The 19,732-nt window shown below is 42.0% G+C and overlaps 1 protein-coding gene across 2 annotated transcripts in view; it reads right to left on the bottom strand.

The window, feature by feature from the left end:
• The window catches only part of asic1b (acid-sensing (proton-gated) ion channel 1b), a 146,212-nt gene that overhangs the window by 16,063 nt on the left and 110,417 nt on the right, over positions 1–19,732 (bottom strand). The window contains exon 1 of one of the 2 annotated variants that reach the window (XM_068315146.1): positions 7,782–8,435. The exons of the other annotated variant lie outside the window; for it this stretch is intronic. Coding sequence (XP_068171247.1) covers positions 7,782–8,399 — 618 coding nt within the window. The 5' untranslated portion in view covers positions 8,400–8,435. Of the gene's footprint in view, positions 1–7,781; positions 8,436–19,732 lie in introns of those variants that run through there. 2 annotated transcript variants of the gene reach the window in all.

Below are 19,732 nucleotides of genomic sequence, written 5' to 3'. Positions count from 1 at the left end.
TCTCTCATGATAATTATAGTAACTGACGACTAAATGAAAATCACTCTCACCATGAAAAAAGAAGAAGAATAAAAACACAAAGGTTTGCACATTTTTAGATATTTCTAATTGGAAGTGACACATTTTGACGTCTTTAATTTTAATTGTTCCATTATAAAATCATCACTGAATGCGCTTTTCTTTTCTTCCAAGTGGATTCATGACAGCATGTTTGCAGATCAAGTGAGCTCAACATGCTGCAGCGTCAATTTCATCTCTGCACTACGATATAAATCTGCAATTCAAAGGCATCTCATGAAATCCTAACCAAAACCTCAGTTTACATCTGGAGTGCGTCTTTACATCTCTGTTTTATTAGCTGATTTGGAATACACTGCCAAGACCCATCTGTCGAACATCTACTATAGACAGCAGCAGGAAGCCTTGACCTATTGGCAAAAACTTGATTGCCGGAGAACTAATGGATACGTAATTCAATCACAGACATTACGAAATGGAAGACCGTGACTGAAATAAAAAAAAAAGAAAGAAAAAAGAATGTCCTACTACTTTGTTGTCAAATCTCATGATTGTGAGCCCTTTTGAAAAGCATCCTTGCTCACAATTAACTTTTTAACCTTCAACGTTATGGGGGAAATGGTAAATGGACACAGAGAAGGCTTCAAAGACATGAAATGAAAAGGAGTAGAAAAGCAATAACTAAAATAAGTCTCCTTTATGTCCTCCAATTCTGAACTCATAACACACGGAGACAAGACTTTCTGGTACGATAAGGAAAAAATACGTCCGGCTTCATACCACTGTTTTTGTATAAAAGGATGTTTAAAAAGTACTGACGCTGTTTGTCTTCATAGTTTAATGTGAGTTAACACACAAGGAAAGTGTTTATCCCACTGGTGACTTAAACTGTTAATATGTGACTCATATTATAAGAAGAAATTACTCTTGCTGCACCGGAAACAGAAAGTGAATGCTGTTGATAAAAAAACAAAACAGCAGAATGTTAATGGAGAGTGATTACTTCTCAAGGTTTGGTGACGGATTTTTGTAAGAGCCGGAATGGGGGAAATGTAATAAAAAGACCTTTTTGGTATTCGGACACAATATGAGGTGTGAGCATTTGAGTGCAAAAGTGACAAACCGAGTCAAAAAAAAAGCAGCGCCTGTAATGCTTGAGACTCCGGAGGAGGATGCATGCGTCAATAAAAGGACTCTGAAATCCATCTCAGACCTGGCGTGGAACCTCACCACAATCAGATTACTGTTTATCACTGCTGTTTGGTGCATGAGGGAGAGAACTCGATGATATCGTGACACCTCACACGTCGGCTGCACAAAACATCCAACAATAAAATAAACTGGGAAAAATACTAAACAGAAAAACAAGCCATGTATTAGTGAAAAAAAATAAATTTAAACATAAAAATGTCAAGACTATTTCTATCTAAAGTTTACTTATTTACAGCTTCTCAAAACTGATTCTTTAAGACGTGAATTTGAACATAGAGGTAAAGACGAAAAGCTTCCCGCATTGAAAGAAAAGCGTAAACATGTAAAGAAATCAGAGGTGACAAGTAGACGTGAACTCCTTCTCACACACTTGTTCTTACGGTCGTGTTATCGAGTGTGTTTAGACGAGTGTGTACAGTATCGACACGTGCAGTCACCTCTTGCTTGCCGTCATTTTGTACAGCAAAGGTGATTGACAAAAGGAAGCCTGTAGTCAGAGTTGCTGTGGTAACCAGGGGGATTGTGCTGCCTGCATTGAATGAGGAGCAGCATCAGTGGCTGCCTGTGGTGACCTTGGGGAATCAGGATCTTCATTGTGTTCCGTGTCTTTGAGCTCCATGTGCGTCTGCTGAAAAGACCGTCTGTGTTATTAGATGCTATTTGCTGCGTTTATGCAGGGCAGAGTTGCAAACATTTCAGCAGCAGCGACAAGACATATTCTTAAAAAGTGCTATTTTTTATTGAAAAACAAAACCAATTATTATTATTATATATTCAAAGCTAACATTTAACATTTATGACCTGCTTTAAGTTCGCTCAGTCTAGATCTTTATGCAGTGCCTTTAAAGTGACTCACTCTGAATCATGTAAACGTAGAAACTAAATATTTTAATCAAATCTCCCTGTGATGAAAGCCTCAGAGATAGATAGACATCAGCGGCTCTTGTTTTCACAGGGCGTACAAATGTCACCACCTCCCTCTTCCATAAATAATTCACCGACAGACAGTGATGGCCCTCGGCTATCATTCACATGAAACTGTGACAGCGATGAACAATCTGTTCCCTAAAGTTGCCAGTAAACCACTTCTCCTTTTTTTTTTTTTTTTTTTTTCAATAGTGTGGATGCACGGACGTGCGTTGTGCGACGACAGGTAAAAATATCATCAGGGTTTCACTTTTGGCGCCGAGTAAAGTTAACTAAAAATATTCCTTGACAGACAGTTCTGCAACACAAGGAATATCTTATACAAGGATATAATCCCAAATTCAAACATACTGCATTTAAGATTTGTGTCACAGAACACTATATTTAAGGGACAATCCCAGCTACCTGTTGAACACACGACTCAAGAATCCTCCTAACAGTTTGTGCTGATCAGGTGTGAGTTCAAAGGAATGAAAGTAATTATAGATCAGTGGCTTCCAAACTGAACAGTAATGCACCCCCAGAGACACTCTTCATCCTCTTAAGTACCACCCAGCTCTTCATCTAACTTGTCTGCTGCATGAAGAAAGTAAACACACACACACACACATCTAATTTAAATAGCGTGCAAATATACGAGACAGGTTAAACCGATAAATCCCGGTGTTAAGTGGATTTCAAAACTTTTCTTAAACTACTTCACACACAGCAGTGCATTTTGATTCAACTCCATCACATAACGCTCCTCCTCACCGTAGATTAGTGAGAGGGATGTACTTGAATGACCCTCACATAACGCTGCACTCGGGATTTGTAATGGAGATAGCCTCAGTCTAACACCATTCTTCTGCACAGCGTCTCTTCCTGTTTTGTCAGTTCAGGATGCTCTGCATGCGAGGCCATCAAGACAACCCAAGTCACTTTTCATTGCGGACATCTCAATGAGGTTCTCTCATAAGTAGGAGCAATGACTTGGTGGAGATAAAGGAAAAATGAATCATGTTATCTCTGCCATCTGTATTGGAGGAAGCTCTTGTGCAGTTAGCTCACGGAGGTATTCCCCTTTGTCGCCTTCGGCTTTCAGCAAGTCGGAGATTGTTTTAACACACGCAGAGATACGAACACGGGTGTCAGACTGGAGTTCGGGCTTTTTCATGAACATGAAAAACACAAATTTGTCATTTTTCCTTTCACAAAGAATGTCATTCTCTCTCTGTCAGCCGTTCCTTCAGGTACGTCAGATTGTCAAAACTTAATCAGAAGTCAATGTTTGCATCAGACTCACAACACATCAGTGCCTCCCCCACACTGTCAAAGCTCATGTATTGTCACAGCTGCCGTCTGACATTATCAACTGGGTCAATCTCATATTTTAAAATTTGAGAGTTTTGCAGTCTCCTGTCTTTTCAACAATTGTTAAAATGATCACACAATAGGAAAGGAAAACAATGGCTTTCAAGCAACATTTTACAAGCTGAGGACCTCTGTGTGATTTTATTGTGTATCCACTAGACGTGCAAACAGACAACTGTCAACATATCCTACATATTGCATTTGCATATTCTAATGTGCAGCTCGCAGTGCTGCCAAAAAGTAAATAAAATGGCCAGAATATGTTTAGTATCAGCAGCTGGGTTCAAGCTTTAAACTAGAATTTCTCCAAGCGTATTGTTTATAAATCTGCAAACAGTAACACATTAAATTGATTACAATACACAGACTGGAAATGCAGAAAGTAAGTACAGGCAAACCTCGGTTTCCCACCACATTTCGTTCCTGAAGGCTGTTTGAATAGCGATTTGTTCAAATTCCAAATACATTTTTCCCATTACAAATAATGTAAATGGTCTTAATCCGTTCCAAGACGCTAGAAAACTACCTTTTTTCAACATAGTATGTTATTTCATAATGTCATTTATATATAAAATTGTATAGGAATGAAACCTATCAAATAAATGTAAAAGAAAGAAGCAAACACGAGAAAGAAAGAAAACAAAAATCAACGTAATCAGGTTAGCCTAAGGTACGAGTTACCGTCGTCTTTTAGACAGAAGTACTGTAACTCGTACCATCTGCAATGGAACGCAAATTAATTTAAAAAAATGAACGAACACAGTAAACTAAAATAAAAAGCACATTACAGTTAAAGCATGAGAACAATAATGTTTTCTCTCAACTTTTCTCACGCTTTGCAGTGAGAAAAGGCGCTTCTAAGACAAAAAACTCCAAATTCTTTTGTTTGAATTCCGATTCATTCGATGTCTAAAGCGTTCAAAAACCAAGGTTTGCTCGTACACCTTCACTTGGACTGGACAGTTACGATGAAGCCAAGAACGCTGAAAGCTGTGCAGCAGCAGGAGCGGAGTCTGACTTTGGTTCTGGGACGCAATCTGGAGCGGTTTCTTGGATGTCAATCAAGCACACATAAAGGAGGAGGCTGGGGTGTCGTGGAGGTAAAGTTGGATTGAGGAGGCCATGGGGCCAAATTCACGGAGTTTAAAGAGAGAACCTGCATGTACAAAAGTCAGTACTTTCTGAAACCTTCTTCCTCCACATCCCACTTCTCAAGTGTGAACGATTCTATTGGTGTGACTAATGGCAGCGGCTCATCTCACTCACCCTGAGGCCATGCGGTATATTATCGATTATCTATGCATAAACGCACATCCCAAAAAAAGTCAGACCTCTGCATTATCTCCAAAAAAAGAAAGGTTGCTGCTGCTTGTTCATGCTTTAAAAGACAGGGGGGCATTCTTATAGATTGTGGTGGGAAGAAATGTGTTTGACTGTGATAACATGTTTCGTGGTTTCAGATTTGAATTTTATGAAGAAATGAAAACATCTGTTTGCATCTGATGCATGTTTTTTTTTTTTTTGGAGGGGGGGGTTTGATGACACACACTGAAGGATGCCACAGAGCCAAAGCAGTTCCAAATGACACATTTGCCTCAAAACATGAAATAACCCTGTTTCATGCTGGCAGCAAATGGCAAACGCTGATTCTCCAACATAAAAAAAACACAAAAAAAACAAGAAGAAAATCTACTTAACCGAAAATAAATTTGGGTAATGAGGTGGGAGAAAGAAGAGAAAGGACCATTTGGATTTTTGTATTGTTCTGTGGGAGATGATGGACTGTAATCAATAGGGCTGCAGTTTTCCAATGAGACCAACCTTAACTGTTTTCCATCTCAGTGTCAAATGAGTGTTGTAAAGCATTAGCAGATGAATCAAAAGTCTTCATTAGGAGCAGATTGGTCTCTTGTGAGCACAGAACTTTATACACATTGATCCAGCCGTGAGGAATGACAGCAGAACCCCCATCACACCACACTGATGAACCTAAAAGACTGTTGAATACCAGTCTGATGAATTTATTCAACTTTTAATATTGTTTGGTGAGAATTTTTTTTTTATTTTTTATTGTTTATGTCCCTTGGTGGCAGAGTGACGGATGAATTAGATGAGCAAATGTGAATGGAGAGATGCCATTTCCAGTCTGAAAAGGGCTATTTCACTCAGAGATCATGCCACAAAGAAGACCGATGCCTTTTCTGTGTTTATGAGGCCAGAAGAATGTTGCTCCAGTGGGTCTTTTAAAATAATAAGCTGGGGGTCCATGAGTGAAATAGATGTGAAGGATGACACAGCAGCAACAGAATCTAGAGACACGTCTATGATACGGCACTTATTGACCAGAGTTTGTAGACGATGGACTAACATGGCAAAAAACTTTCATACACAGGGCTCATCCCATCAGTATTCAAACGGTGTGACGGTAACGTCACAAACATGCTACTGTCTTCCCAGTTTTTTTGTTAATTTTCTTCTTCTTTTTTTTTTTGGAGTTAGCTGCTATCTGCTATTAGCAAATTAACACAGATTTGCATTTTGGTGCATTAATAACTCCACTATTGATCCTGTAATCTGGGTACAATAAAGGTGCCTTGAGAAGGAAAACCTTAAATATTTACTGTTATTGACATGAAGAACAAATTAAAACACTGCTTAGGGGCCCCCATGGAAGAGCCCCGAAGAGCTATTGGTTCGATTTTTTTTTTTCATTCATTGGTGAATGAAGAGTTATTAGATTTATTTTAGTCATTCAGAGTCAATTTCTCAATGAAAGCATCCAGATAAGAATAAAAAGCCAGATTTCTACAGAGAAAGTGGAATATAAAAGTGGAATTAAAAGTAAATATCCTAATTAAAGTTTTACATTTTTGAATCATGTTATCGTCCTCTGATATACGAAACTAACATCGTATTGGATTTTCAGATGTATTGATTATTCATATAAGCAGAGAATGCTTATGATCATTCATTCATTCATTTTGTAACGCTTGTTACGCTTATTGCGGGTCACAAGGGTTGCTGGAGCCTATCCCAGCTGACTTGCACACGAGAGACGGGGGACACTCTGAGCAAAACGCCAGTGCGCTGTGGAGCCACACAAAAGACAAACAACCACTCCTGCACACACTCACACCTACAGGCAATTTAGAACAATCAATTCACCTGAGCAAACATGCCAACTTCACACAGAACAGGACTCCAACCCGGAACCGTCTTGCTGTGAGGTGACAGAACTACCCACTGCCCCACCGTGCCCTTATGATGAATTATGTGAATTTATTTATAGTTTTATTGATCCCTTAATGGGATTACACACACACACACGCACACACACACAGCTGCCTCGTTCAAGCACACCTCAGTGATGCTTTGAAGGTGAACTGGCACCTCTCCAGTCAACACTCCACACTGTGGTCTGGAGCCAAGTCCCTGTGGACTGATCTACTGCCGTCCCACGGCCGACATCTGTTCTCCGCTTTGTCACACTGCTCGCCTTTGGGAAGCAAAACATATTAAAGGCAATTAAAACGGTTAACCGTTGGTTAACATGGTTGATTGGTCATTTGTCTAGTACATTAAGTCAAAGGCCACTTTTGAATATTGAAGCAGAAGTTACCACCAGACCATTCTGACACACAACATGACGAAAAACTCAAAACACACAGACCCAAACCAACAAAATGAGAAACTAATGTGTTAAGACTGTCCTGTGCCACTTCATCCTCTGAAGCACACACACACACACACACACACACACACACACACACACACACACACACACACACACACACACAGTCTGGGTCCAGCTCTGGTCTAAAACACTTTCAAAATGCAAATATGGACACAAGAAACAAGCGGCGCAGCTCAATTTTGCAAAAACACAAACAAACAAACCCAACAACACAGGAATAATGGAGCAATTTAAGAAGAAATGCTGTGAGCTGAAGTCCAATTATGGGAGATAATCACTGTAAACTCACAATGCAGTTCACCACAGTCCATAGAGAGATATTACAGCGACTGGGGCGTCAAGGGGGCAGAAAGTTAATTGAACTAAGGGCACTGTGACGCACCGGAGCAGAGACATGATGGTTTGAGTTCACCGCTAATGAATTACATGATGTCTCCACACAACACATTGAAGATGCTGACAGTCAATTACCAACACCTCACCCTCTGACTCAGCCAGTCATTAAAAAAAAAGAGCTCCTTCTAGAACTTCTATCAACTTAAATCGAGGGGGGTGACATTTGGCCCCCCACACTCACGGTGCTGAAATTGCGCGGCCCGCAGAGCTCCCCCTGGTAGCGGCAGAACAGCAGCATCTCCTCCATCTGGTGTCCCAGCCGGTCCAGGAGCTGCCTCATGGAGGGCTGGGACTCCCGTGGAGGAGGAAGAAAGTGGTTAAAGTCCAGGATCCGAGACAGCGGGGACCAGGGCGGCTCTCCTCCCGCGCCCGCGTCACCGTCGCCCCGCAGAGGCGAGAGCGCCTCTCTGGCGGCGGGAGTGATCTGCCAGTTCCTCCCGAAGAGCCCCAACCACCTGCCCGCGCTGAATAGATCCGTCTTCCTCATGCGTCGTGGCAGCAGGAGGTTCTGGTTGCATATGGTGACGGCGGGGAAAACCAGCCTCTTGGCGTACACCATGTGCGCCTTGGTGTACACGGGCGAGGAGAGCAGGTACCGGACTCTGTTGGAGGACCAGGCGAAGAGGAGCGCCAGAGCCGCGAGGAAAGCCAGCAGCCACGCAACTCTGCGGGGATAGGAGCCGCTGATGAAGATGTGCCTCAAGCCGTGAAAGGTTGTGTGCTTCAAGAAGAGCTTCCCGGCTTCGGTAAGGGATCCCGGGGGTCTGGGTTTCGATCCAGATGAGTCGCTCTGGCACATTTTGGAGGAAGCCCGGTGCGCGCTTTTAACATCAGGTCCCGCTGTGGTCACACTCGACTCTGCGCGTTTTTTGATGGCTGCTGTTTGTCAGCGACTTTGAAAAAGCGAGAGAAGGAGGGAGAGAGAGAGAGAAAAAGAGAGAGGGGGGGACGCAGCAGCTATGATCGGTCCTCTCGGGCTCTGAGCCGCAGCTTGTGGTCGTGATGGAGGCTATTTTGTCGGTCCCACAGCCCTCCTTGCGCGTCCAGAGGGGAGGAAGCGAGGAGAGAGATTTAGCGCGCTTCTGTGTAGCAACAGGAGTTAGGGGGGATTGCATCATTAACATTACAAGAAGTTGGTCCCGTACAGTTGGATTGTTTTAAACTCAAGAAACCATTGATTTGCTGCAATCAAAGTCACGTCATCACTATGCGCATCGATCCTTCTGCTCCTTGACGCGCACCTCTCTCTGGCGCAACATCCTCAGTGGCATTCTCAAAATGAAGTCATTGGCCTCCGAGGATAGTGGCCACTTGTTTTCCTTTTCAAACCTGTCACACACAACCCCACACTCACACAACACCGCCACACACATCCACAATATCCCCCTCTGGCTCTCTTACTTTAACCTGAGCTCTATGAAAGACATATCTGTACAAACTCTGGTCTCTTTCCCACTGGTTGAATTTTAAATTTAGCAGATTTCAGTGCAGCAGGAAAGCCTTCACTGGGTGCTAAGTAATCTGGTGACACCAGTTGTAGAGAGCTGATTTACATCCTCCACTGTCCATTATCTGACAGCCTCAGTGCGACGTGAAATGCTAGGGGGGGGAAACAAAAAGGTCAAGATGGTGCTGCCTAATTAATGCAAATCATGTTTGATGCCTTTAAAGCATCTCCCACTATTGTGAAGAGCTGTACTCAGATTTAATAGGTTTTGTGACCCTGTGGTGCCCCAGAAAAACCTGTTTCAGGCTGGCAACAGAGGCTTGAATGCATCATTGATGAAACATTTGGCCACAACATCTGTCTCTCTGTCTCTCTGTCTCTCTCTCTCTCTGTCTCTCTCTCTCTGGAGGCTGGTTAAGTGGAGTTTCATGCTCGGTTGGTCATTATCACACAGGGTTCCCATCCCGAATGAAGGCTGAACATCACACTGCTCATATTTGGAGGCACAGTGGGCCTGTGTGCGTGTGTGTGTGTGTGTGTGTGTGTGTGTGTGTGTGTGGAGTCCATCGTGCGACCGAAGCAGAAGAGGTGGGGAGGTAATGGTGTGTGAATGAGAGGAGAGAGACAGCATGAATGAGATGTACTTAGTAAATCAATTGTTCTCGTCTTGTCCTCTTTCTTACGGGTTGAATCCAATTACATATAACTTACATAATTGCATGGATCTGGCAGTGTGGTGACATTATTACAAAAAAAGGTGGAAAGGTTGTAAAACAGTCATTAGTTGAGGAAAAATCTATAAAACCGTGAAACGGTAGGCAAAGTAGGAGCAGAGCACAGTCTATGTGGGTAATAATCCCACGCAAAACCGGATGATAAGTTAGGATTCAGGTGATGGAATGCTGAAGAGTGATGGACTTGATCAGGAGGGTGTTGTTAACCACGCTGCCTCGTGCCTTTCTCCTCTCTCCATAACTCACCTCATAACACGAGGGCACGGCAGGAAAGAAAAGGCTGCTAAAATAAATCTACACAGATTTGCATCGTCGGCCAACGGCGAATCGTCTTAAGAGTGTTGACCTTTTCTTAAATCCCTTCAGTCCATGTATACTGAACACTCCTGTTACACGTGACGCGGTCGGTTTTTTAGAAGTAACCGAATTATTATTTTTTTTCTTAAACTGCAGTAGCTAATGAACTTGCAAACAGTCAGGCCAGTTTGATTGAACTGGACCGAAATGATGAATGTTGGGTAAATTAAATGCCAGAAGGGAGAGAGAAGAACAGTGGAGAGGAAAATTAGAAAGAAGCACCACAAGCTGTTTGTTACTGACTGTTGCCAGCCTGGTTTACCCACTACCCAGACTGTATCAACATGTTGGAAGCAAATATTTCACACAGGTTAGGGGATTTCTAGTGGATTCAACTAAAAACAACAAGACTAGAGTTAGTTAGTCTGAGACAAGATGGGTCTTTTCTGAATGAAACTGAGACACACAACCATCATCCTGAGCTCCACTCAAGTTATCTGTCAGTGCAGTTGCACTGCATCCCACACTGGGCTGTCTTTTTTTGTTCAGCTGATGCTTCACCTACCCACATACTACATGGCATTACAGACGAAGTGAGATGAAGGGTGAGTCAAGCTGCTAGGAACAGATGAAGTCAGGCGGCAGCATTTCAATCTCTCTGCATGTTTGCAGGCTCATAAAGGTTATAGTCTCCAGACTCATGTTTTCAGTCTATAGTCTCACTGGTAATGTATGATAACACACATCATAATGTCCCCTCGGAGGACATTGCTACTCTTGTTATTACTGGTAATGAATGAGGGTGTCAAGGGGAGTTCCAGCTCGGCTGTGGGCTCCTGATGGCTCCACAGCGAGATCACCACAATCACACATAGTTGAACTTCAAATCAAAATGAGCATATGCAGAATGCCTGCAAAAAGGAAAGAAAGAAAGGAAGAGAGAATAAAGATAAATAAATCTTTTATTCTGTCTTATAAGCATAAATGTCTGGATGTTGTACAGATTAATCGTTATTTTAAAATATCTTAAGCAGGCATCAGGATTTATCAGTTGTCCCTGATACTTCTGACATTTAATGTAATTTCTTCTTTCCTGTTCCCCTAGTCATCTCATCAGAGTCGTAGCTCTGCACAAAAGGCTAATCCATCCAGCTAAAGGGATAATGATATGACTGAGAAACCATCTCTCAACAGCACCACAGCAAAACTCCCCTATGAAATATATATACACACTACACATGGATGCACTACAATCATATAATCAAGACCCAATCTTCGTTTCGGATGCTGAATCTGTTTCTCACAAAACGCCATGGAGACAAATCCCAGAGCTATCAAACATAAAGCCGATGAGGGCTTCCATTAACAACGCTGACAGTGTGCAGTTTTAAATTTATGGACACATCATGGCATCTGAACCTGTCAGCCACACTACAATGAAACAAAACTGGATGCAATTATTAGATTTTCAGTTCACAAATGTCACTGTCCTTTGCTAACTGATGGCGTCAATTTCCATCACAGGCTACTGAATGCCACACAGTATTAGTCGCTTGATCGATGGGAAGATGTGAATAAGATTCTTCAACAGACAGCTGTTCTATTGGGTGGATTTGGGCTTTGAAGGATTACGTATTAAAGTAAAAGACTTCATACTCAATCGGCAAGGCCAGTGAAGCAGTGAATGCTTAAAAGGCAACTGAGGATGAGGAAAAGCGTCATCAAGCAGAGATATTTAATAGCTGTCACTTGATATCATTTTATAGGGAGGACACATTTTGGCATGCAGCATGTGGCAATGCTCAGTGCAGAATAATATAGTGCAATTTATTCTTGAAAGGGTTGGATTAAATTTGAAGTTGACACACAATGTAGAAGCATCTACTGCATAATGCCGACCTTCAAAGTTTTTTTTTTTTTAATTGCTTGTAAATTATCTTTTAATATTGACTTCATTGAGTTTCCAATCTACTGTCACTACTGTGTTTTTCTCCCCATTGTCCAAAGTCTTGTATGCACACAATTAAGTAGATACAGAATGTTGGGAATACCTTGTAGTAAACAGTGTTCATGCTGACTCTGCAGACTTACATGGGTTTCTTGCTGTGCATGCGCACATGTATGTACACGTACACATACCAGAGGGTTACACACATATTTTCATTTCTTTTTTCTGCAAACACTGCAGATGCATCATGTAAATAATGGGTGTTGTGTGTGTGAGTCCACAGGTAAAGAACTGCAAATGAATTGTTGCATTCCATCTCTATGTACATCTGTGTGTAGATAAACCTACATGTAAAGAAATCAATACACCTAGATAGATAGACCTTTCTCAATATTTATATATTCATGTATTTATGAAGTGAGAGGGTTTTGAACATCAAGCTGGGGAGTTCTTCACTTTGGCAGCTAGATAAAAAAAAGAAGAAGTCACATTTCCTGTATGCTGCTAATGTTCCCATTTCATTTGGATGTTATGCCTTTACCTGAGGAAACACTATCGCCAAAACTGAACAACAACAAAAATAAAAAACAGAAAGATCCGCACTACCTTCCAGTCGAGCATGTTAAAGGAAATCACAGTTACTGAAAATACAAATACATATAAATATGAATTTTTTTTTATTAAAAAATGACCTGAGAAGTGAGTGATAGGAACTAGACATAAACAACATCTCTGTTGTTTGTGGATAAAGAGGAATGAATAGCCTCTTGGGTTTTCAGTGTTACATATATTTGACTGTGTGCACAGATGGAGGAGGTTTGTTTGTGAGAGTTCTGGGAGGTGGAGGCACTTAGCACTCAATCAGACTGTCTTTCTGGCTCTGGAAGGGTGAAGTTGGCTGGCCTGAACTTCTTGTTGAGCAGATTCAAACTGCATGACACGAGGAAATCAATGTGCACCCTCTCCTCTCCCAAACACTCTGCTCACTACCTTCGACGTGACTATCTACTGTGCTTTTACTGTCTCATTACCACCCTTGTCTCTGTATGACCTCAGTACTTACATTATTACTATACCTCGCTTCCTGCCTGGGTGTAAACACAATGCATCTCTCATATCCTGCCAATCCTTTGTCACGTGTCTTTTTTTTTTCAGTTAAGTTTTCTGTACTTTACCTTCCTCCTCTTTCTGCGATCTCCTCTACTTTTTCTGGATGCTACTGTCTCTTTTTTCTCTCTCAGGGTAATCTGGTATGGAGTGAGACAGGGAGGTGATGAAGAACTGGGCAATGTAAAACCATAGGATGGATGGCAGCAGCAGACAGGGTCCTGCAGCCGCGGTGGCCGACAGAGGAGCAGGTGGTGATATACAGAAACCATTTGAGAGATAATTGAGCGTATGGTCTGCTGCAAGGGACAAAGAATCATAAAGGTCACATCTGTGACTGCCTCTCAATCTTCTGAGGTTAAATGCTGTGTCAGGTAAATGTCATTCTAATGGGAAAACAATGTGAGGAAACCAAATCAGTGGAAATAACTCAGTGAGTCAGAGTAAAACGGCTTCAGTCAGTGACATTAAAACAAACCTAAATATCGCGTGACACTGTCAGCAGTGTGAAGAGCCATACTGTGTAGGACTGAACACAAGAACACTCACTGTTGGGTTGTCCATTCAGATAATTGACTGTGGTTGGTCTGGAAGACTCAGTGTGTGAATAAACCATACCATCTACGCTGTGCCACCAAATAAAATTTAACCAGTCCCTCGTTACTCAGGGTTAATGCGTTCCAGGAATCAACCGTAAAAAAAATAAAATCCGCAATATAGCGACAAGCTATTTATTTTATTATTTACGGTAGTTTAAACGTTTATGAACCCTCCCCATACTGATATTAAACCACCACAGACTGCTTAAAGCACTTTTGTGTCTCACAGAAGTGCGTTGCGTTCCGAGAATCATGGAACGTAGCGCACATCGGATGCCATCAGCCAATAGAATGCGTATACGGTATCACGTGACTACCTACTAAAAATCCGCGATGAGGTGAAGCGGCGCGTGTACTAAAATTCTATGGTTGTCTTCTGTCAAATATTTCTTGTGATAATTGGTAATTTTTTATTTATGTACAGCATATATACTCTTAAATATAAATATATGCTCTAAGTGTCAAAAAGCTTGAGTGGATAAAATTGAATATAAAATATGTGAGTGTTTAAAAGCTCGTATTGACCCATCTTACAGTGCATTAGGGAGGCGATTGGGAGGCTTTGGAGAGCAGCGCACTGCCTTTGAACTGTTCTTGAACGAGCATGTAAAGCATTTGGAAACCTAATGCTGCATTGAAAACCTTTAAAATAAACTGCATTGATGTTACTGTTGTGTGCACTGGACAGATACGGTATTTAAGTGCAATGTCTAGTCAGCATGTGGGGGAGACCTCAACAGAGACCCAGTTCTGCTACCCTAATGTTACTGTATTTGACAGGATGGTCTCAAAAGTCTTTATATTCTGTTGTGAAAGCACCGTTACGTACGGCAGAGGAATGCATTAATCTGAAAATGGAGTAGCAGTCGTCTGACTGTCGGAGCACAGTGAGACGGACAGAGCAGATTTATATTTACAGCCCAGGGAGCATTAACAGAATCCCAGCCTGTACGGGGAATCACAGGGTGACACAGCTAATTCATCCTGGCAGCATCATGACAGTTGGGCTGGGGAGAATTTGGGAAAGGAGAAACGGTTATGATGGATGACTTTCAGATATGGCTTCTAGCTTTAACAAACAGTCTGAGTCCCCCAGGGGCCCGACACCTCCTGCTGCTGCTCAGTGGGAACTGAATGAATGGCCTTTTGTGAAGTTTAATGGTCTCTGTCTGACTTTTATAAAATGAATCCTTCTTGTATTTTCAGTACTACATAAAGTATATTATAGTATATTAGTACTGGAGTCACATTTCATGAGCTCATTTTTTGGTTATCGTAACTTTAACCACACTGCTGTACTATTTCATCCTAATGAGGAGATTAAACGGACTTTGGTCTCTCAAAAAGCCCTCAATGTCAGATTTATCAACAAATGTATTCTGTTTTGGCCCCGTGATGAACTGGCGACTTGTCCAGGGTATACCCCATCTCTCGCCCGTAGTCAGCTGGTATAGACTCTAGTGTAACCTTTGACATGGATGTTTGATATGCGACTGAATAGATGCATGAAGGTATTCTGTAAGTCTTATAACACGAAGAATAAAATTAAAAAATGTATTTCGTCATTTGTTTCAGATGTACTGTAATTATTTTCTGTATAAAAATTTAATTTGGTGTTCAAAAAGTCTATTTTCAAACTTGCGTCGTTAAAAAGAGAGGGTCGTCTTATATTCGGGCCAATACGGTAGTGAAACAATATTAAAAACTGTGTAAATTCCTTTTTATTTACACTTAGAGACCCTCCTCGGAAAATAAAAGAAACCAAAATTTACAGTGCTGTATACGTGTGTGTGTGTGTGTGTGTACATATATACACATATATAAACTGTATGTTTCTATTCCCAGAAACATATTTGGCACCGGAAGTTTGAACTGCTGCTGGCAAAAGACAAGTACATGTGTGTTACACCTCATGTCAGAAGGAGGACAAAATGCCTTGGAAGCATTTTTAATGATGGACAGTCACCATGTTCATCTGCAAACGCGTGTGCAGACACACACACACACACACACACACACACACACACACACACACACACACACACACACACACACACACACACACACACACACACACACATGAGAAGATCAGACAGCAGACAGAAACAGACCGAAGCCTGCTGCACAGTTGGCTGCATCTAAATTGATCTTTCATTTTGATTTCATTTTGGTCTGCAGGATAATGGTCCTTCTGGAGACACATTTACTGAAAGCAATATGACGCCTAATGTCTTCCGTGAGCGTCTATACTCTCATGTGTACGCGTAAGGTGTGTTTCACTCTTCTGCTAATTGCTGGTACGAATTATTTGCTTTTCCCCGCTGGTCTGAAGCTGATACTCTGATCAGAGGTCAGACTTTAAATCTAAAGGGCAAAACTCCCTGATGAGTTCTGTAATCCTGTCACTGCATGCGAGGCGGAGAGATACGATTGGTGTTAAGAGTTGCATCAGCTGCACTTATTAGGTTGTGAAACTGAATATTTTAATCAGCCACTCCAGTATCGGCCCAAGGCAACGGCACCGGACCCGCTGAGATCAGCTCAGAGACTCTGGGATGAAACAGTCCTGATCGATCAATAGACCTTAAACTAACATTTGCTCAGGGCAGACTTGTTGACAAATTTGAACTCATTTACACGTATGGCAGTTTGCCACTGACTATCCATTGTGTAGATGAGTGTGGAGAGTTTCAACTAACAATGCTTTTTGGTGATTCAAACCAACACGGAGCAGCCTCTTGAACCAGACGCCGCTTAGAAGCGAATTTACAAGTTTATTACAATACATTTTTTTAGGTCTAGTTTTCATATTCTTAGTTCACAAGTTCTTAAGTTCAGCTACAGCTCACTCGGCTACAGATATCTAGTTCGAGAGGGCATCTGCTGAACATTCAGTCTTTTGTTTCCCAGTCTCAAAAGGCTTGCAAGTAAACCTGGGTGCAGCTTCTACAATGAAAATGATGCTCCGAACAGTCAAATTATTAAAATAGAAATAAGAAACAAACAACAGCCTGACTTTTACTGGCTGCAACATTTAAGTGACCCCATACAGCACATTCATAACTGTAATTCCAAAAGGTAATACATAATTCTAAAATGGACATTTCAGCATGATTACTATTTTTGGTACTTTCTCCATCTTTTTCTCGGACTCCTGGTGATCACGACAGATGCAGCCATTTACAAGAGACTGGAGAGGCGAGGCAGTAGATATCTGCTAGCTCCACAACACACACACAACCCTATAGCCTGCTGCATCACGCATTCTACACACACACTTTACCTCCAATGTCTATTTACAGTATCCATTCATGCACTTGAACTAAAATTAGATGCATTTTTTTCCAAGCAAAGGTATACACTCAAACGCACAAGTGTCTGTGTGCGCGTTAATGTAGGCTCACACACCTCACGTGGTAATTAAGGAGTGAGAGATATACATTGCTGCACACACACATGTGCACACACACACACACACACACACACACACATGCAGAGCTTTGAAAAGGACACCACCTTTCTCCTCATCGCTCCTCTGATATAATTTTATTTAATCTCTGACATTAAGCACAATGTAAATCTATCAGAAGCCATTAAGGCCTTGTCGTTAGCCTGATTAACTAGCGGCTAGTGGCTACTGCCATAGAATGGCAGACGTACCCATATGGCTTATGCATAAATTCTTCATATATTGTTCCACCAGCTAGGCTGCAGCATCCCTCATTTTCACCTCATTAGCCATCATTTATCTTAAAGTAACTGTTCCATCCTTTAATTTATTCCGTTTTAATGATTAATTAGCATTCGTCTATGCTCATGTTGAAGAAAGGTAGCGACTTGTCTATGCAGATAAAATGACTAGCGCTGATGCTTTTTTAAAAAAAAAACACACTATGGATCACATGGACGCCAGCTCATATGGCGCCTGGGGAGCAAGTTGGGGTAGAGTATCTTGATGAAGGGTACATCAGCATTTAAACTGGGGGGACTGGGGTTTGAATCCCCAACTTTCCAATAAGTAGACCACTTAAGCCACAGCACCTTCCATCAAGAAAACCTGAAAAGATATTAAACTGAAATGGCTGCATTAATAAAAAACACAAAAAAACAGAGAGGGAGAGAGAGACAGAGAAAGAGTGCGGAATGGCTCTGATGATCTTCCACATGGAGCAAACAGCAGCTATTTTTTTTAGATTTGCATAATTTTTTTTATTTCCACAGAACAGGAGTTAAATCCATCTGGGAAACAGATCTTAAAAAATGTGACCCCTGTGCTCCGACTGGCAGCAGCTCTCTGCTCATAAATGAAGCGTTAACTGGGTGGTGGTCATTGCAGCTCTGATGTTTAGCTGTGGGATTCAATGGTTTCTCAGGGATTGGGTAAAGCACATTTTTCTATAGACAATCTAGAAAACAGCAACAGCACGCTGCATCTCAGTGCCAAGATCTCCATGAAAGCAAGATCAGGCACCAATTTGTTAAGTACTGCCCCCTGGTGGCCAGCCTTTGATACATCCATCCATTCATTTTCATTTTCATTTTCACCGCTTTATCCGCTGTTGTGGGTCACGGGGAGCTGGATCCTATCCCAGCTGGCTTAGCGCGTGAGGCAGGGGAAACTCCGGCCGCGACGCCAGTGCGCCACGACCTTTGATACAAGCACACGCAAACACAAGTGGAATTACCCAATGTGGCAAGAAAATTAGTTGAATGACCATCCTAAAAAAGAGATGCCTTTCTATTATAACTTTGGATGTAATGTCATTGATTGGAATTGAGTGCAAAAAATCCCAAATCCTGTTTTTAAAGCACTGACTTGTTATGATTTATAACTGGCGTGCTAATTTATAAAAAGACGCGACTGAATTTCTCGGATAAAAACAGCCAGTCATGAGAGACAAGATGAGAGAAAGTCAAAGGCAGCGCTCTGAGTATCAGTGTTAGCTTAAATATTTAATGGCCCTGTCCTGTCACCTCCCAGAGGGCGGGGGGCTCTTGCAAGGCAACGGCAAGTGCAAGCCCTTTCAAACTCCAAGACTTTAACAGCCTCTGTCTGACTGATTTCATAATTGTGCTTAATCAAACACATTTCCATAAGCTGAAACTCAAAGTCCATTGTTTCTCATGGTCTTGGTGGAGCAGGGGAAAGAGAAGCAAATTGAAGTGAAACATCAGGATGTGAAATTCAACAGAGTATCGTGCACCGGAGCAGCAGAGTGGCCAGATGGATAGAAACTTCAAAACGGCTAACAAGACTGCAAGAATCAACCATAGATCAAGCTGCGATGTGAACATTTGCCTCACACAATGGAAAGGAAAATAAATCACAACATGACCATGCGGTATAAACAGAGTCACAAAGATCAATTTCCATTTAAACAAGTGACAGTTTAATTATCCCGATTGCGCTAGGTGTGAAGTGAGCCCGGCACACACTTGGAGTTGGTTTCACTATGTTCAGTTTGTCTTTGTTGGTGGCACGGACAGCAAGGAGGCTTTTTTTAGATAACTTACACTGATCTATCATGGCATATGTTTGAAGATAATTACATTCCACTTTCCGTGACACAGTCATGTCTCATCAACAATAAAGACAACTGAACCATAGCGAGTATTTACAGCTCCGAACCAGATGGTGAGGCCAGCTTTGGCATTTCATATTATCTGACAGTCTCTCTGTCAGTCTGACTGATGCTCTTGTGAAGACAAGGGAAGGGCGTAACCGGAGCCCCCCTGACTTTTTTTGTGCACAATGCTGAGCTTCGGAGAAAGGCAAGACGTAGCTGATGGGCTAGAGGGTGGAGGAGGAAGCTGGGGTTTGGATCAGTGCTCTGAGGGGGGCTCACATTCTGCTTTGGGACAGAATTGATGCAATCTGACCCGTGCATCCGCAGGGCGTCAGCCGAGGTTTGCTGCTGACCCTACTCTGAGCCAAAAAACACAGACAGAAACAAACATACCTTCACATGGACAAACAGCAGGCGGAGATGGTGGATGGAC

The sequence above is a fragment of the Antennarius striatus genome, chromosome 5, assembly GCF_040054535.1.
Source record: "Antennarius striatus isolate MH-2024 chromosome 5, ASM4005453v1, whole genome shotgun sequence".
In the NCBI taxonomy this organism is placed as follows: Eukaryota; Metazoa; Chordata; class Actinopteri; order Lophiiformes; family Antennariidae; genus Antennarius; species Antennarius striatus.
Note: the sequence above shows the minus strand (reverse complement) of the source record. Positions and strands in the feature narration are given on the sequence as shown.